The following is a 20,093-nucleotide window of genomic DNA, read 5'->3' as shown; positions in this document are numbered from 1 at the left end:
GATACGAGAACTGATTCACCGAGGACAGACCATGGGCAACAGTTCATAAAATATAAGACTTTGGGATCCATCATAATCCTATCAAATTAGTTGCCATTATGATGAGGCTCGGCTAACAAGCCTGAATGGACTTCACTTATTGATATTTCGACAAATGCTTCGCCGAATATGATTTGAAGCCTGAACAGTCATTACTGACGTACGAAAAAGTCCCATCATTTGCGCAAAGTTGGAGTATCATATATCGCTAAGGGACACAGTATCAAAGGGAATAATTTCCACTACTTCCAGGTCGTTAAGAGACAATACCAAGCCTTGAGAAAGCCCTGTGGGTAAAACGCGCGTCGGCTGTTACTTGGATTCTTGTGAACTTGTGGAAATTAAAAAACAGACCTCAAGACAGAAGCTCTGACTGGACTATTTGATTGATTCTATTGAGATTTTTATGAATTTATTGGATACAGGGCGTTGAAAAATTATTGATCTGTTTGAAGCAATACCTATACGCCCTCCTGTGTGGAAATAATGATATTGGTGTGCTTGGGTATTTTGTATTCTCATGTTATTGATTTTACTAAGAACGTATGAATCCTTGAGATTGGATGAGATGAAGGGCCTGTCTGGCTGCCACTAAAAAGACACTGGGCCTTTCGTACCTCTGGACTGGGTAAACGTTCAACTTCATAAGGCTGCTTGCTGATCTTGCGGTTTTAAAATGTGTTAGTGTGGATTCCACAGGTTTCAATGTCCCAAGCATCGTGTGGCATTTACTGCAGCTCTCATTTCCAGACTACTGCATGGAAGGAGGAGGCACTCAGTTGTAGACCTTCAGTGCATCACCTTAGCCTAATCTCGGCGCACCAATGAAAAGTACCATCAGTGAGTTGGGATACTGTTGAGTGTGCGAGGAAGGGTCTGTTCCTGTCAAGCATGATTTGATCTGCACAGACGAGAATTCATGCAAACCTTAACTTTTGAATCACACCCACCATCCTCCAGTTGAAAATAACTGTGGGCCCGTTTATCTTCTCTGTACATACCCCTGGCTGTCAATGCGCACAAGCCGCATGGGACATTGTGGTTAACCCCATGCATTCTAACATGTGTCATTGGCTGCACCCATTTATATGCCCAATTAATTATCGGAGCTGCATACGCAAGTCCATAAATAAATGATGTACGATATCAACAGTACACCATGCAGAAGATCAAAAACCTTCTGACTTCGCAATTAGGATGGTCTCCTGGAAAGTAAACAGAGCGAGCCACTAAGGCACAGACAATTTATGAAAGCATGTTCATATTTACACATCATATATCCATATTTTCAGGAAAGGAGGACAAGGGAGAAAGGAAGAGCAGGGAGTATGACAAAGTGGGCAGTCAGATGTGTTTGCTTTTGGTGTTTAGGTGTGTAGTCAGAGGAGTACTGATGGTCAAACGGAAGCGGATGGGACATGGCGATCTTAAAGGAATGGATCCCACTGGTCGGGCCGAGTACATTAAAGGTGATGTTTAACCCCGACCATTGAAGCGGATGTGTGTGGGGAGCATGTGGGGCAACAGAGTCGCACACTCACTGCTCTCGTAGCAGAGCCGGACTCTGAGGGCGCGGGCATAGGTGGAGGAAGCCGTAGGCCGGGGGTCGCGGAGATCAGACACAGCGGCGGTGGTACACGGGGCGGGCGAGGGTCTGGCACCGGACAGGGGACACTCTGAGAGCAGCAGATGATGAGCTCCTGAAGAAGGTACGAGTCGGGTTGCTGTCGGCTGGGGGATGCCAGCAGGGTGCTGCGCTAGCCGGAATCCAGTCACGCAGAAGCCTGCCCACTTACCAGCAATGCTCCGGTCCTCGCAGGCTCACGGGTGTCTCGAGGCTGGCTGCGGGCAGGGCTCACTCGGACAGACAGGCAGCCTGGGCTCCGGGCCGCAGGTATCTAAAACAACTGCCGAATTCACTTAGAAAAGTGTCAACATCTCAGCTGTGACATCTCTGGAGTCCGCCCAGCGGCCAGAGGCGGCGTGTGCAGCAGCTAGATTACCGCGCGCCAGGGCCACACACTGTACCTACAGATGCCTCTTTCGCCCCACGCCAGTGGTTGGACACAGGCGGTCTCAGAATCCTCAGGGCCAATAAGCGACTGAAGGAAGTTCCCACAGCCAATGGTAGGCCAAGGTAGCCAATATCAGAATAAAGGGAATCATTTGAGGGCCCCATTTGTTTTTATTAAAAGTCCGCCCGCCTGCTTCCTCTCCCCTGCTGGTTTGTTCTTCGGTTACGCCCACCGCACAACCTCCCGGAAGACACCACTAACACCTGAACTGCCTGAATTAAGGCCCTGCAGGCAAGAGGAGTGGTAGGGGTATTGAAAGGGGAAACGAAGATAAGAGGGAAAGAAAAGGGTGGATGAAAAGGAAGCCCATTAAAGGGAAGCGGAGAACAGAGATGAGATGAGGGAAACAAGACGTGAAGTCTGGCTTGGCTGCTTATCGGCTGCTGCACGGCCCCCTTCACGTGCACTCCGCAGGCGGCCAATCAGAGCACAGCTCGCGCTCCTGCCAAGCAATCATGGTGTGGGGGGCGGGACTTAAAAAAAGACACGGAAACGCCCCCGAATCGCGTTCCGACGGGGAAAGAGTGATTGACAGCCAATCTCTTCCAATGGCTAGCCTCCATTTATGGAGCTAGCCAATGGAAGAATTGGCGGGTTCAAGTCCCCCATACTGTTCTAACATTAGATTTCGTCTGCGGGAACGCTGCTGAGCAGCGGACGCCAGGCGAAACCTAAAAACCAAAAACAAGGAGCCTTAAATCAATATATAGTATAGTATATATCAGTATAGAAGTGTGGCTCAGGGGTTAGAGGCGGCAGACCCGGAAGCTGAGATCGGCCCTGGACCAGGGTTCAATTACCCACCTCGGCGGGTCTTGGGCTAAAAATTCCACGGACTCGATAATTCTCGCTCCGGTGCCTTCTCGACTCACAGGTTCACACTTAATCTCCACAACGGCCCCTCGCGGCGGGATGCCTGGCTTTCACCTTGTGGATACCCTGCCGGGGTTATCTCACAGGGGAATACCAGGACGGGTTCCCTAAGCAAGCGCCGGGAAACCCACTGCGGGTAGCTGTGCGCTATATAAGCTCAAATACATTTACATTTACATATACATACGGTTCTTTATCGAGTCATGTTGCTAGGTAGTTCACCATATATACTCTTAACCCACATCATTTTTGATGCCTCAACAAGCATTTACCTCATACGTGGATAATTAATATGAAAGTGACAAGTGCAAGGTGAGACTTAAAAACAGCAAAATCATTCTTTTGAGAGAAGTCAATTTTTTTTTATAAATCTATGTAAAGTTCTTCATTTGGATTCAAGCCATGACTCCACATGTGTGTAGATTCGAACTATGCCAAATATAATATATATATATTTTTTTCTTTCAAGCTTGAGAAGCCCTTTACCTTTCTACGGCCTGGCATAAGGTGTTAAATAAGAAAGACAATGTACTTTCTTTAATAAAGAAGTCTCAAGAATCGCGAGATGTGTTCAGCGACTATATTCTAGAGGATGAGAGATTCAACCCATAGGCCATTTGTGTAGATGTTGCAGACAAACCCTGGTATTAGGACACTAGATCTTTTGTTGAGCTTAAATGACACCACACCATTCAAAGACTGACTGACTCTTCAACTATAGGAACTAATAAAACAAAATCCACTACCCCCTACAGCACAACTTACCCATGGTCCCACAAGATACTTACCTCGCAAAAGAATTCATTGCCACGCAGTCCACAGAACCAGGAGATCCAGGACACTTCTTCAGAGCTGCTCATTTTATTATCCTCTGCAAAAAAGAGAAAACGGGTAATTACCATAGGCTGGCCACAGAGTATGACAGAAAGCCTCAGCTAGACTCATACTAGACCTCCCCCGCCAAGCTCACATTTCAGGTCACCTGAAAGACCTCCACTGGCTCCCCGTCAACAAGAGAATAACGTTCCGTCTCCTCACCCACGCACACAAAGCCCTCTACGACCTAGGACCTGAATGCCTCAACACGTGCCTGTCCTTTTACACCCCCACCCGCCAACTACGATCGTCCAATCAAGCACTCTCCGCAATTCCGCGCATCCATAGATCCACCATGGGGGGGGGGGGGGGGGGGGGGAAGATCCTTCTCCTACTTAGCGGCCAAAAACTGGAACTCTCTCCCCACCCACCTTCGCCTTACACAGAACCACCTCTCCTTCAGAAAGCAACTTACAACTTGGATATTCGATAAGTAAACTAACCCCCCCCCCCCCCCCAAGCACCTTGAAACCCCCTGGGTGAGTAGTGCGCTATACAAATGTTAAACTTGAACTTTAGAAAAGACATTTATCGATTTATAGTACACCGAGAAAAAAATAAAAGTACTTCCATGAATGGTTAAAGGTATGTGGACTTGTACTCTCAATTGTCTGTTTAGATTTCCTTTCGATGAACTTTCTTCAGAGTAAAGACCAAAGAGTTCTATCATTTGAGACAAATTGCATTAAAGGTAGACAAGTAGGATAAATTTTATGGGGCATGGACCTAGCCTGTACGCAGTCAATTTTAGTAAAAACTAATTGAGCAGGTGTTATGTTGGACCAATCCAATAGTGTACGTAATGGAGAAGTGAGCAGGAAATGCAGTTGTACACCTATAAGTACAAAACGTAGTAGAGGGTCCAACATCAGAGGTGCCAATATTGGTAGTGCTGGGCCGGTAACAGTGCATGCATTCCTAGCATGAGCACTAACTACAGGAGCAACACTAACTGTAAAGAACTACAGTAAAAATTGAAGTAATCATAGTAATGCATGTAACTGTAGATAGTGCCTGGTGTACCTCTCCCAGAAACACCTGCGGTAAAGGTGCTATTTGTAATGGTAATGTTTCAGTAGTTAGGTTACCAACATAACTATTACACCTTCAACTATTAATGGGTCCAGATAGAATACCGGGGACCTTTGGAAGCATACGGATTTTATTTGGGCCCCCTATATTAACCTACTTACAAATAAAATAACTCGAGGGGCCCCAATCCCGGAGACCTGGAGGGGCGCAGAAATAGTGACTATATTTAAGAAAGGTGATAGGTTGATAATGGGATGGGTTGGACATATTAGCTTGATCGATGTGCTGCAAAAAATCTTTTCCCGCCAACTCCTTAGTACGCTTCATGCATGGGTCGAGGACCATTTTATTCTTACAAAGTACCAGGCTGGTTTTAGACCCAGAATCAGTACAGTGGACCAGGTTTTTAGATTTTTATGTTTGGTATGGAAATACATTAACAAAAAGAACTCCCACATATATGTGGCTTTCGTCGACCTAAGAGCAGCCTTTGATCTTGTTCCTAGGGGGAAACTTTGGAAAACGCTAAATGATATGGGTGTCCCTGGGAACATTCTCCAACAACTGATCAGACTGCACGAAAATAATTTTGCAAGAGTCAGATGGGGGCCCAATGGGGAGTTGAGTGAGAAAATAGATATAGTGAAAGGAGTTAGGCAAGGATGTGTTATGGCGCCTACTTTATTTTCCCTTTATGTTAATGACATCCCTGACACCCTCTTGGGCTGTGAGCATGACTCTCCCAAGTTCTGTGGTCAAGCCGTTCCGGCATTGTTATTTGCGGATGACACTATTTTAATTTCCCAAACCCCCAAAGGACTCCAGAACCTTCTTAATAAATTCAGGTTGTACTGTCAGGACAAGAAGCTTGAAATTAATTCGTCCAAAACTAAGATCATGACAATCAACCCACATAAATGTTTTAATAAAATTTTCTCCATAAATAATGAAAAAATTGAAGTCCAAAGTTTTAAGTACCTGGGTATCACTTTAGATAGTAAAATATCTTGGAAATCTCAACTAGAAACCTCAAAGATCAGACTAGTCCAGAACCAAGCTCCTATTTTAAGGAAAGCTATTATAAATCAGTCACTCCAGCAATCAGTTTGTTCAAATACAAAGCACAATCTGCTTCCCTTTATGGTGCAGAACTTTGGGGACATGTTTCGAAAGGCACGTTCTTAGTTCAGGAAAATAAATTCATCAGACAGCTGTTAGGTGTACCTGCCTCCACTCCCCTCACCCTGGTTGTATGGGATCTTAATTTCCGCCGATCAGATGACCACACTGCACTGCGCCCATTGTTATACTGGGTTCGTCTTTGGTCCACTGATGAGTTAGTGGACTATAGAGAGGTGTTAAAAGAGATAATGGTAATAAAAAACTCCACAAGTTTAGCATGGTTGGCCTATATTGATTTGGTTTACAAAGCTGGGGTTAAGTAGCTTTTGGTCAGACCCGGATTCGATTACCAACAATTCTAAGAAACTGCTAAAGAATAGGTATTGGGAATATATCAAAGATTCTGTGTTGGGAAATCCTAATTTGGGGATTCTGACCCTCAGGTTCTTTGAACTAAAAATGGCCATGAAACTAGAATCCTTTATGGATGAAATCTACCCACCTATGGCCAAATCGTTATATTTAAAATTTCGCTATAGTGCCCTCCAAATTAAATCTAGGACTTCGAAATGGCACTGTAACAAAGGACCAAGAGGTAGTATTGGACCTGATTTATGCGAATTATGTGAAATGGGCCTGAGGGAAGATGAGTCCCATGTGCTATTTATATGCCCCGCTTATCTACAGGCAAGAAAAAAAATGGTTAAAACCCATATGCCAACTTTTGGGTCTTTGCCATATTAAAGATGGCGAAAGAGTGTTTAAAGGAGATACTGCACGCCCAATAGTATTTAGTTTGAGCCGCTTCCTCCTATCAGTAGCAATAGTCAGGAAGAGAAATGGCTATAAAATTTAAGCAGATAGTCGGCATGATTGTAGTCTAGCAACTAAAACGCACTTTTATTTGTACCCTATCGTACCTGAACTAATTGTATATACGTAATGCCTATTGGAACGTGTGCGCAATATGTAATTATAAATGCAACCGAACTGATAATATTACTATTAAGTGGTGCATGTAATCGAATCTGATTTAGATTTATACTGCAACTTAAACTAGAATAATGATAATAGGAATTGGCCTGATCTTAGTGTTCCCTGGTGTCTTGTTTCTATTGTTTTATAGTACTATTTTAAACTTCATGAACTGTTATTTATTAAGGGTTCCTCGAATATGTGTGTTAATTTAACTGAGAAGGATCTTACTGCTAGTTTTCTTTTAATTTTAACCCGGTACTGTGTAGACATATACATTGTATTGTAATGTTTTAATATTGTATTGTACTGCATTCTTTTAAGGTTGTTCAACCGAAATAAAGAATAATGAATTGAAAGCTGATCTAGTCAGTGGTGCACAAAGGTGCTTTACATAAAGAAGCTATGCTTGCAGTACAACATCGACATAAAAAACTAATTACAATGCTCTCTGTTTAGGTTAAAGGGAAGTACTATGGAAGGCAAGGTTTAAAGAGGTGAGCTTTGAAATGTTTCTGTAGGGCAAGAAAAGGCCTGCTTGGCGGTATAATCCACTAACCTCCACATAATCTAGGACTTTAATTCGAGTCAGCATTGAGGGGGTCTTTGAAGACCTTCAAGTCAAAGGCGCTCAGCTCAGCACCACTGGAGGTCTGATGTTACATGAGCTTGTCTTGGGTTCTCATTCCCTAAATGTCTTTCTCATAGGCTCCTGTTTCTCATGGTTGATGCCGCTCTCTTCAGTCAGATCCTTCTCCTTGCAACAGCTCAGTGTCTCCTGAGTTTCCCTCCACGTCACTGGACAGACAAAGGATCATGATGAAGGGTTTTTTTTCTGCTGAAACTGCATAATTGCATGGTATGGTCACCTCGTCTTCTTCCAGACTTTAAGGTTCTTGGGTTGGGACTCTGGGCACCCTTTGCACCCCTCAGCACTACAGTTATTCGGCAAACAGGAGTTCGGAACCTTGAGAGTGTTCTTCTGCTTTTTGATGGCACATCGCACAGAACCTAAAATGGAGTATTAATGATCTCCCAGGACGTCTGAAACCTCCCAATTTGTGCATTCTCTGACCCACAACAGTGAACGTGGTGTAGAATTCGATTTTGTTTTTAGTTTTTCAAAACATTTTCAATGCTCAAATCAAGGGTTTGTGAGGTTTGCAGTTTTCCTTAATAATACGTTGGCTACTTTTTGGCTCTGCTGTGACTCTCCTGGAGGTACTAGGTTTGCTTCCTGACCCAGTGGCAGACGAAAAGAATTTGAAGGTGGCGACCGGGTGCAGGGACCAAATAATGTACAACATAAGAATCTAAAGAAATTCACATTGTAAAACAAAGTTGGCCAGTTCTAAAACAATTCGGACACAAGTTAGGCTAGATTTAGAAGTTAAATGCAGATCACACTTCTATCTGGAGGATATTATTGTCAGGTCGAACTTTCCCTAGTCTAAATTTTGGGTGCTAGACTAAAAGATGTTTAAGTAGTCCGTGATTTCGCAAGGAAGTTCGGCTGTACAGAAGCTAATTTTTTAATGCTTTAATACCCAAACATACCCCATCCCAGTGAGTATTCCTAACAGAGGTCATGGATTGAGGGGGTGTGGAAACACGTTCTTGGAGAGAGTACAAATTAGATGCAAGGGAAACAGGCAGACCTCCACAAGGATCATATAGGGCAGTTTCTTCTAAAGTCTAGGACTAAATGAATATACTGTCTGATACCAGTGAGCCCAACAAACAAACAAGGAGACTAAATCAATTAATATTTCTTCATCTGTTTCTTGATCTTCCTCTCCCGAAAGACAAGGTTTGAGGAAGCACACTTAGCCGATCCCTCAGCTACATTGGAATATAACAGAGCAGGTGAAGCTTGAATGATTATACACTGAAGTAGAGATTACATACAAAGTGCCTAAAGGCCAATGACTGAATGGGCAAGCACCTGTATGATTCAAGAAAATCCAATGGGATTAGATAGAGGCTCAATGAGTATAGAAAAGAACCTCTAATGTACAGGCTCTAGAGGCTCGCAGGGACGCCACAGAAATTACTCTAAAGTCTCAGAGGAGAAGCGCTAAGATATAGCCAGTAAGATAACTTGTTGCTTTATGTGCCTGACACAAAGCGATCTGCAATTGTAAAGGTGAGGACAAAAGGGGGAGGGGGGGGGGGGGTCAAGACTCCATTTTTTACCTGCTGAAGTTGGTAATATGAGGTCACAGATTACAATGTAGTGATATGGAAGCCTATTCACATACCTGCCATCCTTCCTCCAAAGGTGGAGGTCTGGCAAACAAAAAAAATAACCATTCACAAAACAGCTTGAAGACCAACAAGAATACAAACATACAACACCACAATAACCAACCAGCCATAGTTACCAGCATGTTTGTTCCGCCAGGAGTAATACCTGGACAAGGAATCACATATCTGGGCCTCCGTTATATTCATGCCACAACTGTTGGAAGGTCGTTTCATGTCCTGTCGCTCTGCATCCACTGCTGCTTTGTTGACAGCCCCTTCATTCATTTCCTTCTCACGGAGAGACTGAAGCATCAGGCAACTGAATCAAAACTCCTCCAGATGCAGGACAGAGACCAAGCAAGACATACTTCAGCAGTCGAACCGGATGAACAGGTGAGTGAAGGTACTCCCTGGAAAGGAATCCTGGCATGGAGCCCAGGGAGAGCTCAGGAATGCCTCAACCCTTGCAGAAGGCATGCACATTCCCGGGAGCCGGCCCTAGGTGACTCAAGAGTAGGTGAATGTCACCAGTCCTCCTTCAATACATCAAAGGAATTACCACCAGTACTCTCAATCACACCCGCTGTCAGGGTTGTGTCACAACAAACATTGAAACCAAGGCATCCAAACAAAACCCCGACAAAACCAGCTCTCTAGACTTGATGCCCACAAATAGATGCACTGGATCCACATACAGGTTTTACAAAGCTAGGCAAAACAAGACCACATCCAAAGGGTTGTAACCGTCTAGGCTTAAATCCCCACAGCACTGGCAAGCGCTTCCTAGGGTGGTACAGCATATTGCCCTAGCCCCTCTGTGTATGTGGTAAGAACATGCACACAGTAAGCAGCGCTGGCCTGGGTGTGCAACATGCACTAGAACTGCATCACGTTCAACACAATGCACTTCTCCCAGAGGAAGAGCAGCCCCTCTGGCCCTCTTTCAGGCAGGGCTCGTGCAGAGTGTTGCGGTGGCACAGTCCTGAATCAAGGCACTACACACCAAGAAACTTTATGTCAAGGGTGTAATCAAACCCCTTCAGACAGACTGGAAAAAACAGAGCAACAATGCAAAATTGATAACAGCATAGAAGTGTGACCCATTATCTACTCTAGCCCTTCCCTTAAAATAACAAGATTAAAAAACAATTCAGCTCACAAAATGAGTTTACCCTAAAGCTTTATAGGCCAACCCAAGGAGGGATTGATCCCTGAACGGTGTGCATATCACATTACTGTGTGCTTATACAGCATAAAAAGCGCAACAAACTCAGAAACAGCTCAAGACAGGTAATATCGATGACAGTCTAGCCTGTCAAAAACAAACCTCTTTAGCCCCCAGAAGAAGCCTGCATGAAAATTTCACAAATTCACGACTAACAAAACCGAGAAAGGGCCTCAACAGTTTCTACACCTACCAGAAGAGGAACCCTGTAAGCATAGGTAGGTTCTGCACTGCAGATTGACAGAAGGCTTAAAACAGACAGTGATCACTACAAACTAGCAGGCTGCAAAGGTAAAAGGATTATTGCAAAGTCAGAAATGGTTTAGTACCTTGGTCTATGGACATTCCACTTTATGGTGGGGATAGGGTTGGAGGCAGGACCACAACTGATCTGTGGTATTCCTCAATGCTCTCCAGTATACCCCACCTTTTTAGCATTTACTTGTAACCTGTACACAAGCCCATGGAAGTTGGAGTGTGGAGGTTTGACCACTCTGCTGTGGGTTTTCCAAAGTCACCAGTGACCAGTCATCAGATACGAGTAAGAGGTGGGTAAACACAAACTAGCCCACCTAAATCATAAATAGAAGTGTTGATAATGGTGTTCTGGATCACAAAATGTCAGATCTCAAACATTTAAACCAGCATTGAAAATGCAATTCTGTTTAGTGGGGGATACCAACCTATTGTGGGCGCACTACCTTAACTTCAGGGTACTAAATTATAATTATTGACAATAATCAAAAGGTGCTTCTAGAGGAATGATGCGTATCCTACATCAATGGCTTCATGTGAAGCAACAATATGTACAATATCCTCTGAGCACACCCACAGTTCACTCATATAATTCCAACGTATATATGGCAAGCAACTCCAATCCTCAGGAGTCGGATCAATGAATATAGTTTCCAAGGTCAATGCACAAAAGAGTCCACTTTCTGTATATGAAGTCCTTGTAATTTATTTCAAAAAGTTGATTACACCAGCCAACACGTGTTTCGTCGTGCATAAATAATACCTCGACTTCTTCAGGGCTGTAATCAAACAAAACATTTCCTATGGTCAGTATAAATATTTTTCTTATAACTAAATATAGATGTGGGATAGTACCAACCACCATCTAGTCAGATAAAAGCCTGCAGAGTGAAGAGTTTGAAATAAGAAAATAAATAGTCAAGAAACCATTCCAGTCCTAATAACCACCCTGTGTATGATAAAAAGAAGAAGAACCCTACCACCAAGATATATAAACAAGGTAGGGGTAAATTATCACCTCTGTATCTTTCAGTAATCTCTCATTCTAATATGGTCCTCACAGCGTAAACAAACTAATCAATCTGAAAAAACAGAAGCATATCAAAATAATATATACCTTAAGTGCTGTCACTAATATCAAAAAAGCAACTGTATATTCCACTGAGGGATCCGAACAGAAATAATTTGCCAGCTTAAAGTTAAGCGTTCACCCCCTATGTTATTAATAAATTGGGTTTACCTTCAAATTCTCCTCACAATTCATCCAGCAATATGCCAACAATGTCTATCTCTCCATTCACCTGTAATTTCCACCGGAGTCAAAATAAATATATTACAATCAAAGTTTTCATTGCTGGGTAGAATTGATACAAAACGTGTATCCTACAACACTCACCCAGTAATTATCGTCTGGTGTGTTCTAATAAGTAATCTCTTAGACTTCACTTGTCCTCTGTATTCTAAACAACAAAATTAGCACATGTCACTCCCCAATTTACGGTCCATGTACCATAAATAATATAGTAAACCATTGTGTGAGTAAAAGCGTCTAACTCAGTACATACTCCTAAACCAAATTCGAAGTACAAATAGAATTATTTTACATAATAGTTCTATACACGAGGTTCCCCTTATCTTCTACACTGCTATTATAGAATTCACCTCTATTGTAAGCGAAAGAAGTCTTTTGCCAGTAACTAAGCAAACAGTAGAAAAGCTAATCATATACGCACTCCCGCAATTAATAATGTGAGATTACATGTACTCACCAACGGTAAGTATTCAAATATAATGTACACAGGGTCGTCGTCTTCTCTTGGTCAATATACGGCTATCTGTGTCAAGATAGTGACTTTAGTAAAATAGCCCGTATAAATACTGTTGCTAATTCAAGTAAACAAAGTTTTACCAACACTCACCAATCGTCGGTTTCTTCAAATATCTCGACTACCTAGAATATATATGTAAGGAAACGGCATTTAATATCTCGCACCGTTCCGAAAATCAATGTCTCAATAAGACCCCAGCCAACGTTGCTACAAGTTTACCTGTGTTCAGCTTATTCGCAACATATCCTATATCGTCCGACCTGTCCAAGCATTGGCGTCTAGCATGGGCGCCATCTTAAAGTGTCCTTAAGTATGCTTGTTAGCGCGCGCCATCTTGTAATATGTTCGTACTGTTTCTGGAAGTCTAAGCACGCTGCTGCCCATGTGAACGGGCAAAACAAATACCTGTACTCCGATATCGTGCAACTTTGTATAAGTGAAATATATAGTGTTTAAGCACATTAACTGAACTCAAGTTCAAAGCATTGGCGTCTAGCATGGGCGCCATCTTGGAATATCCTAAAGTGCGCTTGTATATGTGCGCCATCTTGTAGTATGTTCGTACCATTTCTAGAAGTATAAGCACGCTGCTACCCATGTGTGTGGGCAAAACAAATATCAGTAATCCAATAGCGAGCATCCTTATATAAGTGATGCATATAGTATCCAAGCACGTTGACTTTACTCAAATTCAATGGAATTAATTGTTATATCTATTCAATTGTCCGATTTCGATCGGGTTTCCAAAATTATTCCTAGTTCCACATCTGACCCGATCGAAATCGGACAATTGAATAGATATAACAATTAATTCCATTGAATTTGAGTAAAGTCAACGTGCTTGGATACTATATGCATCACTTATATAAGGATGCTCGCTATTGGATTACTGATATTTGTTTTGCCCACACACATGGGTAGCAGCGTGCTTATACTTCTAGAAATGGTACGAACATACTACAAGATGGCGCACATATACAAGCGCACTTTAGGATATTCCAAGATGGCTCCCATGCTAGACGCCAATGCTTTGAACTTGAGTTCAGTTAATGTGCTTAAACACTATATATTTCACTTATACAAAGTTGCACGATATCGGAGTACAGGTATTTGTTTTGCCCGTTCACATGGGCAGCAGCGTGCTTAGACTTCTAGAAACAGTACGAACATATTACAAGATGGCGCGCGCTAACAAGCATACTTAAGGACACTTTAAGATGGCGCCCATGCTAGACGCCAATGCTTGGACAGGTCGGACGATATAGGATATGTTGCGAATAAGCTGAACACAGGTAAACTTGTAGCAACGTTGGCTGGGGTCTTATTGAGACATTGATTTTCGGAACGGTGCGAGATATTAAATGCCGTTTCCTTACATATATATTCTAGGTAGTCAAGATATTTGAAGAAACCGACGATTGGTGAGTGTTGGTAAAACTTTGTTTACTTGAAGTAGCAACAGTATTTATACGGGCTATTTTACTAAAGTCACTATCTTGACACAGATAGCCGTATATTGACCAAGAGAAGACGACGACCCTGTGTACATTATATTTGAATACTTACCGTTGGTGAGTACATGTAATCTCACATTATTAATTGCGGGAGTGCGTATATGATTAGCTTTTCTACTGTTTGCTTAGTTACTGGCAAAAGACTTCTTTCGCTTACAATAGAGGTGAATTCTATAATAGCAGTGTAGAAGATAAGGGGAACCTCGTGTATAGAACTATTATGTAAAATAATTCTATTTGTACTTCGAATTTGGTTTAGGAGTATGTACTGAGTTAGACGCTTTTACTCACACGATGGTTTACTATATTATTTATGGTACATGGACCGTAAATTGGGGAGTGACATGTGCTAATTTTGTTGTTTAGAATACAGAGGACAAGTGAAGTCTAAGAGATTACTTATTAGAACACACCAGACGATAATTACTGGGTGAGTGTTGTAGGATACACGTTTTGTATCAATTCTACCCAGCAATGAAAACTTTGATTGTAATATATTTATTTTGACTCCGGTGGAAATTACAGGTGAATGGAGAGATAGACATTGTTGGCATATTGCTGGATGAATTGTGAGGAGAATTTGAAGGTAAACCCAATTTATTAATAACATAGGGGGTGAACGCTTAACTTTAAGCTGGCAAATTATTTCTGTTCGGATCCCTCAGTGGAATATACAGTTGCTTTTTTGATATTAGCGACAGCACTTAAGGTATATATTATTTTGATATGCTTCTGTTTTTTCAGATTGATTAGTTTGTTTACGCTGTGAGGACCATATTAGAATGAGAGATTACTGAAAGATACAGAGGTGATAATTTACCCCTACCTTGTTTATATATCTTGGTGGTAGGGTTCTTCTTCTTTTTATCATACACAGGGTGGTTATTAGGACTGGAATGGTTTCTTGACTATTTATTTTCTTATTTCAAACTCTTCACTCTGCAGGCTTTTATCTGACTAGATGGTGGTTGGTACTATCCCACATCTATATTTAGTTATAAGAAAAATATTTATACTGACCATAGGAAATGTTTTGTTTGATTACAGCCCTGAAGAAGTCGAGGTATTATTTATGCACGACGAAACACGTGTTGGCTGGTGTAATCAACTTTTTGAAATAAATTACAAGGACTTCATATACAGAAAGTGGACTCTTTTGTGCATTGACCTTGGAAACTATATTCATTGATCCGACTCCTGAGGATTGGAGTTGCTTGCCATATATACGTTGGAATTATATGAGTGAACTGTGGGTGTGCTCAGAGGATATTGTACATATTGTTGCTTCACATGAAGCCATTGATGTAGGATACGCATCATTCCTCTAGAAGCACCTTTTGATTATTGTCAATAATTATAATTTAGTACCCTGAAGTTAAGGTAGTGCGCCCACAATAGGTTGGTATCCCCCACTAAACAGAGTTTTTTGCAACTTGGAGCTGCCACCTTAAGGGTACGTTAGACCTGCCTTTATGATGAATAGAGATCAGGAAGCACAAGAGTTATTTAATAATCTCAAGACAGGGAATAAGCAAGGCAAGACAGTCAATGCACCTATACCTGCTAAGATGGAGGGTCTGAAGGAAAAATTTAAAAGATTGGAGAATTTGAAAAGACAAGAGCTTAACAAGTGGTGGGACGCAGCTACATTGAAGCAGTATCTCTCGCTTAATAGAATACCTAGGGGATTGAGATCTCAAATCATGCCCACATACGAAGACCTGGAACCAGATCTGTTAGCAAATTGGGAGCAGGAGCTCACTAATTCCTCTAGAAATCTTATTAACATTCTTATTGAGAATGCAGAGAGGAAGATTAAAAAATTGCTTGAAGAGATACATAAACTAGAAGAGGAGATTAAAGAACTTAATCAACCAGAAGTGACCATTAGAAATTACACTATTTTGGACAATTTTCTAACAGACCTCCAGGCGGATATAAAGCGTAGGAAGGCAAGGAAGCTGCAAAGAGATGAGAATGACTATAAAGCGGGTCGCGTTTTCACCTTTGCTAAGCGCTTTGATTATTTGGTTAGACAACCCCGTGGTTCCAAACAGAAGACAACTGCCACACCTAGCATTGCAGCTAGTGAAACTGATGCCTCATCCATTGTTAGTAGTGAGAATGAAGAGGTGAATGGAGGGGCGGTGGCCGAGCCAGGCACACGAGGGAATGCTTTTTTAGAAGAGGTGAAGCGTCACAGAATTGGGAATCGGGACTCCACGATCAGGGGCAGAGGTGGCGGAAATACAAGACTAGGAGAGGATCCAGGGGCAGGAGGTCAACAGGGAGCAAGAAGGGGAATGAGGCTGAGGTCATGGAAGGATTGAATAATACGCAGAGCAATACTGGGAATGAGATTGAGATCATCAATATATCTGAATTTGTATTGACTAATGATATGATTAAACTGTTGAAAAAGGGACTAGGATTTTGTCCTAATGTTATCTCGGACTGGTACATGACCAAGATTGATGTTTATAAATTTGTGAGACTTTTGAAAATTAAAAAATTTTTTGTTCATGCACCATTGAAAGACAAAAGCGCTACTTTACATAGTCAATTGAGTGACTTGACTATAGAAGGGGCTAATGCTACAAAATTATTACTTTCTCTGACAGAGAATGAGGAAGACCCTATCACACTGTCTAGAGTCCTGGAGGACTTAGAGATCAATAGATATCTCAGTCAAAGCAGCGGTCTAAAATTAAAATCTAAGTGGACACCGCAATTGGGTACAGGCAATACTATAGATGCTTTCCACAAGTCTGTGGAATTTGAAATTGATAAACTCATTGATAAACGGTCAAAGGGTGGCTTCTATAAAAAATCAGACAACCTCACACAGGGAGAAAGGAAAGCACTTAAACTCCTCAAATCCAATAATGACATCACAATTCGAATGGCTGATGAGGGTGGCAATGTGGTTGTAATGGATACCACTAAATATAATGCAGAAATCATGTCACAGTTAGAGGATCGTAAATACTATGAGTCCTTACCCAGCAATCCACTTCCATCCCTAATTACATTGATCAATGAGAGACTTAGAAATTGGTATGATCTGTCGCTATTGGACTTGGATGAGTATAACTATATGACAATTTCAGTACCTAAAGCTCCCTGTTTATACACCTTACCTAAGGTACATAAGAATAGAGAGAACCCACCCGGACGGCCAATTATCTCTGGTATTGGTGGTCCGACTGAAAAGATATCCGAGTACATTGACATATTTATGAGACCGTTTGTCGAGAACTTACCCTCCTATATTCGGGACACTAAGCATGTCTTAAACATGATGTCAGATGTGACCTGGCAAAGTGATATGTTTCTTGTAACACTAGATGTGGTTTCATTATATTCAAATATAGACCACACATTGGGAACTCATGCAGTAGAGACCTTTTTCAACAGGAGACCGGCTGAATACTTTGAGCACACAAAGATGATACTAGACATGACACAGATAGTACTCAATAACAATGTATTTGTGTTTAATCGCAATTGGTATAGACAGCGCCTTGGGACCGCGATGGGCTCCAGGTTTGCTCCGTCTTTTGCCAACCTGTTCATGGGATGGTTCGAGGCGGAGTGGATCTGGGGTCGTCGTGGGGTCAGGTGGATTGAATATATTCAATATTGGGGTCGTTTCATAGACGACTGTCTCATGATCTGGACCGGCAGCCTGGAGGACCTTCTGTGTTTTTTTGAATACCTTAACAGTAATGATGTTAACCTGAGGTTCACAACGCAATATGATAAGGAGAAGATTTATTTTCTCGATGTTGAGCTATATACGAAGGGAAATAAGTTGTGTTCCAAGATGTACAGGAAGGAGACTAGTTGTAACTCACTATTACATGCTAAGAGTTGCCACCCCAATTCTCAGATAAAATCCATCCCGTATGGAGAGATGGTCCGGGCTAGGAGAAATTGTTCGGAGGATGATGAATTTAAGGATACAGTACAGGATATGTCTTCCAGATTTCTAGCTAGGGGTTACCAACGGGCAGTTATTGAGAAGGCGAAAAGACGTGTACATAAACTTGAACGATCATATACATTAAAAGATAAGGAGACTACAGAGAAGAAAGAACGAGAGGTCCGCCTAGTGACTAATTATAATACAGAGTCTAATAAATTATACTCTATTTTGAATCGACACTGGCACTTGCTGTCAGCTGATAAGGATCTATCAGAACATATTGGACAGAGACCGGCTGTGACCTTCAGGAAAGGGAGAACCTTGGCGAGTGACTTGAGCCCAAGCTATCCAATCAGAAATAGAGAAATCTGGCCCAGGAACTTAACTAAGGGATTCTACAAATGTGGGCGATGTAATTGCTGTAGATGGGCTTGTAAAAAGATTGTGAGTTTCAGTTACAATAATTCAGCAATGTATGAAATAGACACTTTCATTAACTGTGAAACCTCCTTTGTTGTGCATATCATAGCCTGCACATGCGGACAGATTTACGTGGGCAGCACGATAAGAAGACTAAGAGACAGGATGATGGAGCATATTAGGGCTTGGAAGAGCGGGGACACCAGATACCCAATAGCTGCTCATTTTGTACAGAACATTGATAATCAGGGAGATCACCAATTTTGTTATCATGCAATAGAACATGTACCTCAGGATCCCAGGGGAGGTAACAGAACTCTGAAACTCAGACGTAGGGAAGTACTGTGGATAATGAAATTGAAATCGGTCCAACATGGGCTTTACATTGATAATGAGTACCAGTACTTCTTGGGTAATGAGTAATAATTGGGCTGATCTTTGACCTGTATAAAGTTCACTTTTGCATTTTGACTGTAAATATACTATATGCCTGTTGTTGACATCTAGCGGCTTTCTGGTACTAGACTGTACAGGGACACTTGGTCCCTAGGATTTGATTTCGCTTCCCTTCTAAGTATTATATGTTTGATGATGGAATGATACTGAATAGCTAAGATAATTTTGCACCCTCGGTTGCCTCTCTTTTGGCTAACTGGCTAACATTTACCCTTCATGAACTCTACTCACCCATTCCTATGGCACAATATGCATATACACATTGGTTTTATTTTGTGACCTGTTTATATCAGTATACATAAACAGATTAGTACATTATCCCAGGATTTATGGTTGAGCGCAGGGTCAGATGTGGAACTAGGAATAATTTTGGAAACCCGATCGAAATCGGACAATTGAATAGATATAACAATTAATTCCATTGAATTTGAGTAAAGTCAACGTGCTTGGATACTATATGCATCACTTATATAAGGATGCTCGCTATTGGATTACTGATATTTGTTTTGCCCACACACATGGGTAGCAGCGTGCTTATACTTCTAGAAATGGTACGAACATACTACAAGATGGCGCACATATACAAGCGCACTTTAGGATATTCCAAGATGGCGCCCATGCTAGACGCCAAGGCTTTGAACTTGAGTTCAGTTAATGTGCTTAAACACTATATATTTCACTTATACAAAGTTGCACGATATCGGAGTACAGGTATTTGTTTTGCCCGTTCACATGGGCAGCAGCGTGCTTAGACTTCTAGAAACAGTACGAACATATTACAAGATGGCGCGCGCTAACAAGCATACTTAAGGACACTTTAAGATGGCGCCCATGCTAGACGCCAATGCTTGGACAGGTCGGACGATATAGGATAGGTTGCGAATAAGCTGAACACAGGTAAACTTGTAGCAACGTTGGCTGGGGTCTTATTGAGACATTGATTTTCGGAACGGTGCGAGATATTAAATGCCGTTTCCTTACATATATATTCTAGGTAGTCGAGATATTTGAAGAAACCGACGATTGGTGAGTGTTGGTAAAACTTTGTTTACTTGAAGTAGCAACAGTATTTATACGGGCTATTTTACTAAAGTCACTATCTTGACACAGATAGCCGTATATTGACCAAGAGAAGACGACGACCCTGTGTACATTATATTTGAATACTTATCGTTGGTGAGTACATGTAATCTCACATTATTAATTGCGGGAGTGCGTATATGATTA

The 20,093-nt window shown here is 41.9% G+C and overlaps 1 protein-coding gene across 4 annotated transcripts in view; it reads right to left on the bottom strand.

Annotated features, from left to right (window-relative positions):
• Window positions 1-20,093, bottom strand: part of CSNK2B (casein kinase 2 beta) — a 98,648-nt gene that overhangs the window by 48,399 nt on the left and 30,156 nt on the right. For 2 of the 4 annotated variants that reach the window (XM_086924630.1, XM_086924631.1), the window contains exon 2: window positions 3,776-3,858. In XM_086924630.1, coding sequence (XP_086780756.1) covers window positions 3,776-3,858 — 83 coding nt within the window. Of the gene's footprint in view, window positions 1-3,775; window positions 3,859-9,376; window positions 9,529-20,093 lie in introns of those variants that run through there. The other 2 variants (XM_086924629.1, XM_086924632.1) reach the window with 2 other exon arrangements.

This window comes from Lissotriton vulgaris, chromosome 5, assembly GCF_964263255.1.
Source record: "Lissotriton vulgaris chromosome 5, aLisVul1.2, whole genome shotgun sequence".
Classification (NCBI taxonomy): Eukaryota; Metazoa; Chordata; class Amphibia; order Caudata; family Salamandridae; genus Lissotriton; species Lissotriton vulgaris.
This window is presented reverse-complemented; position numbering and strand designations above follow the sequence as displayed.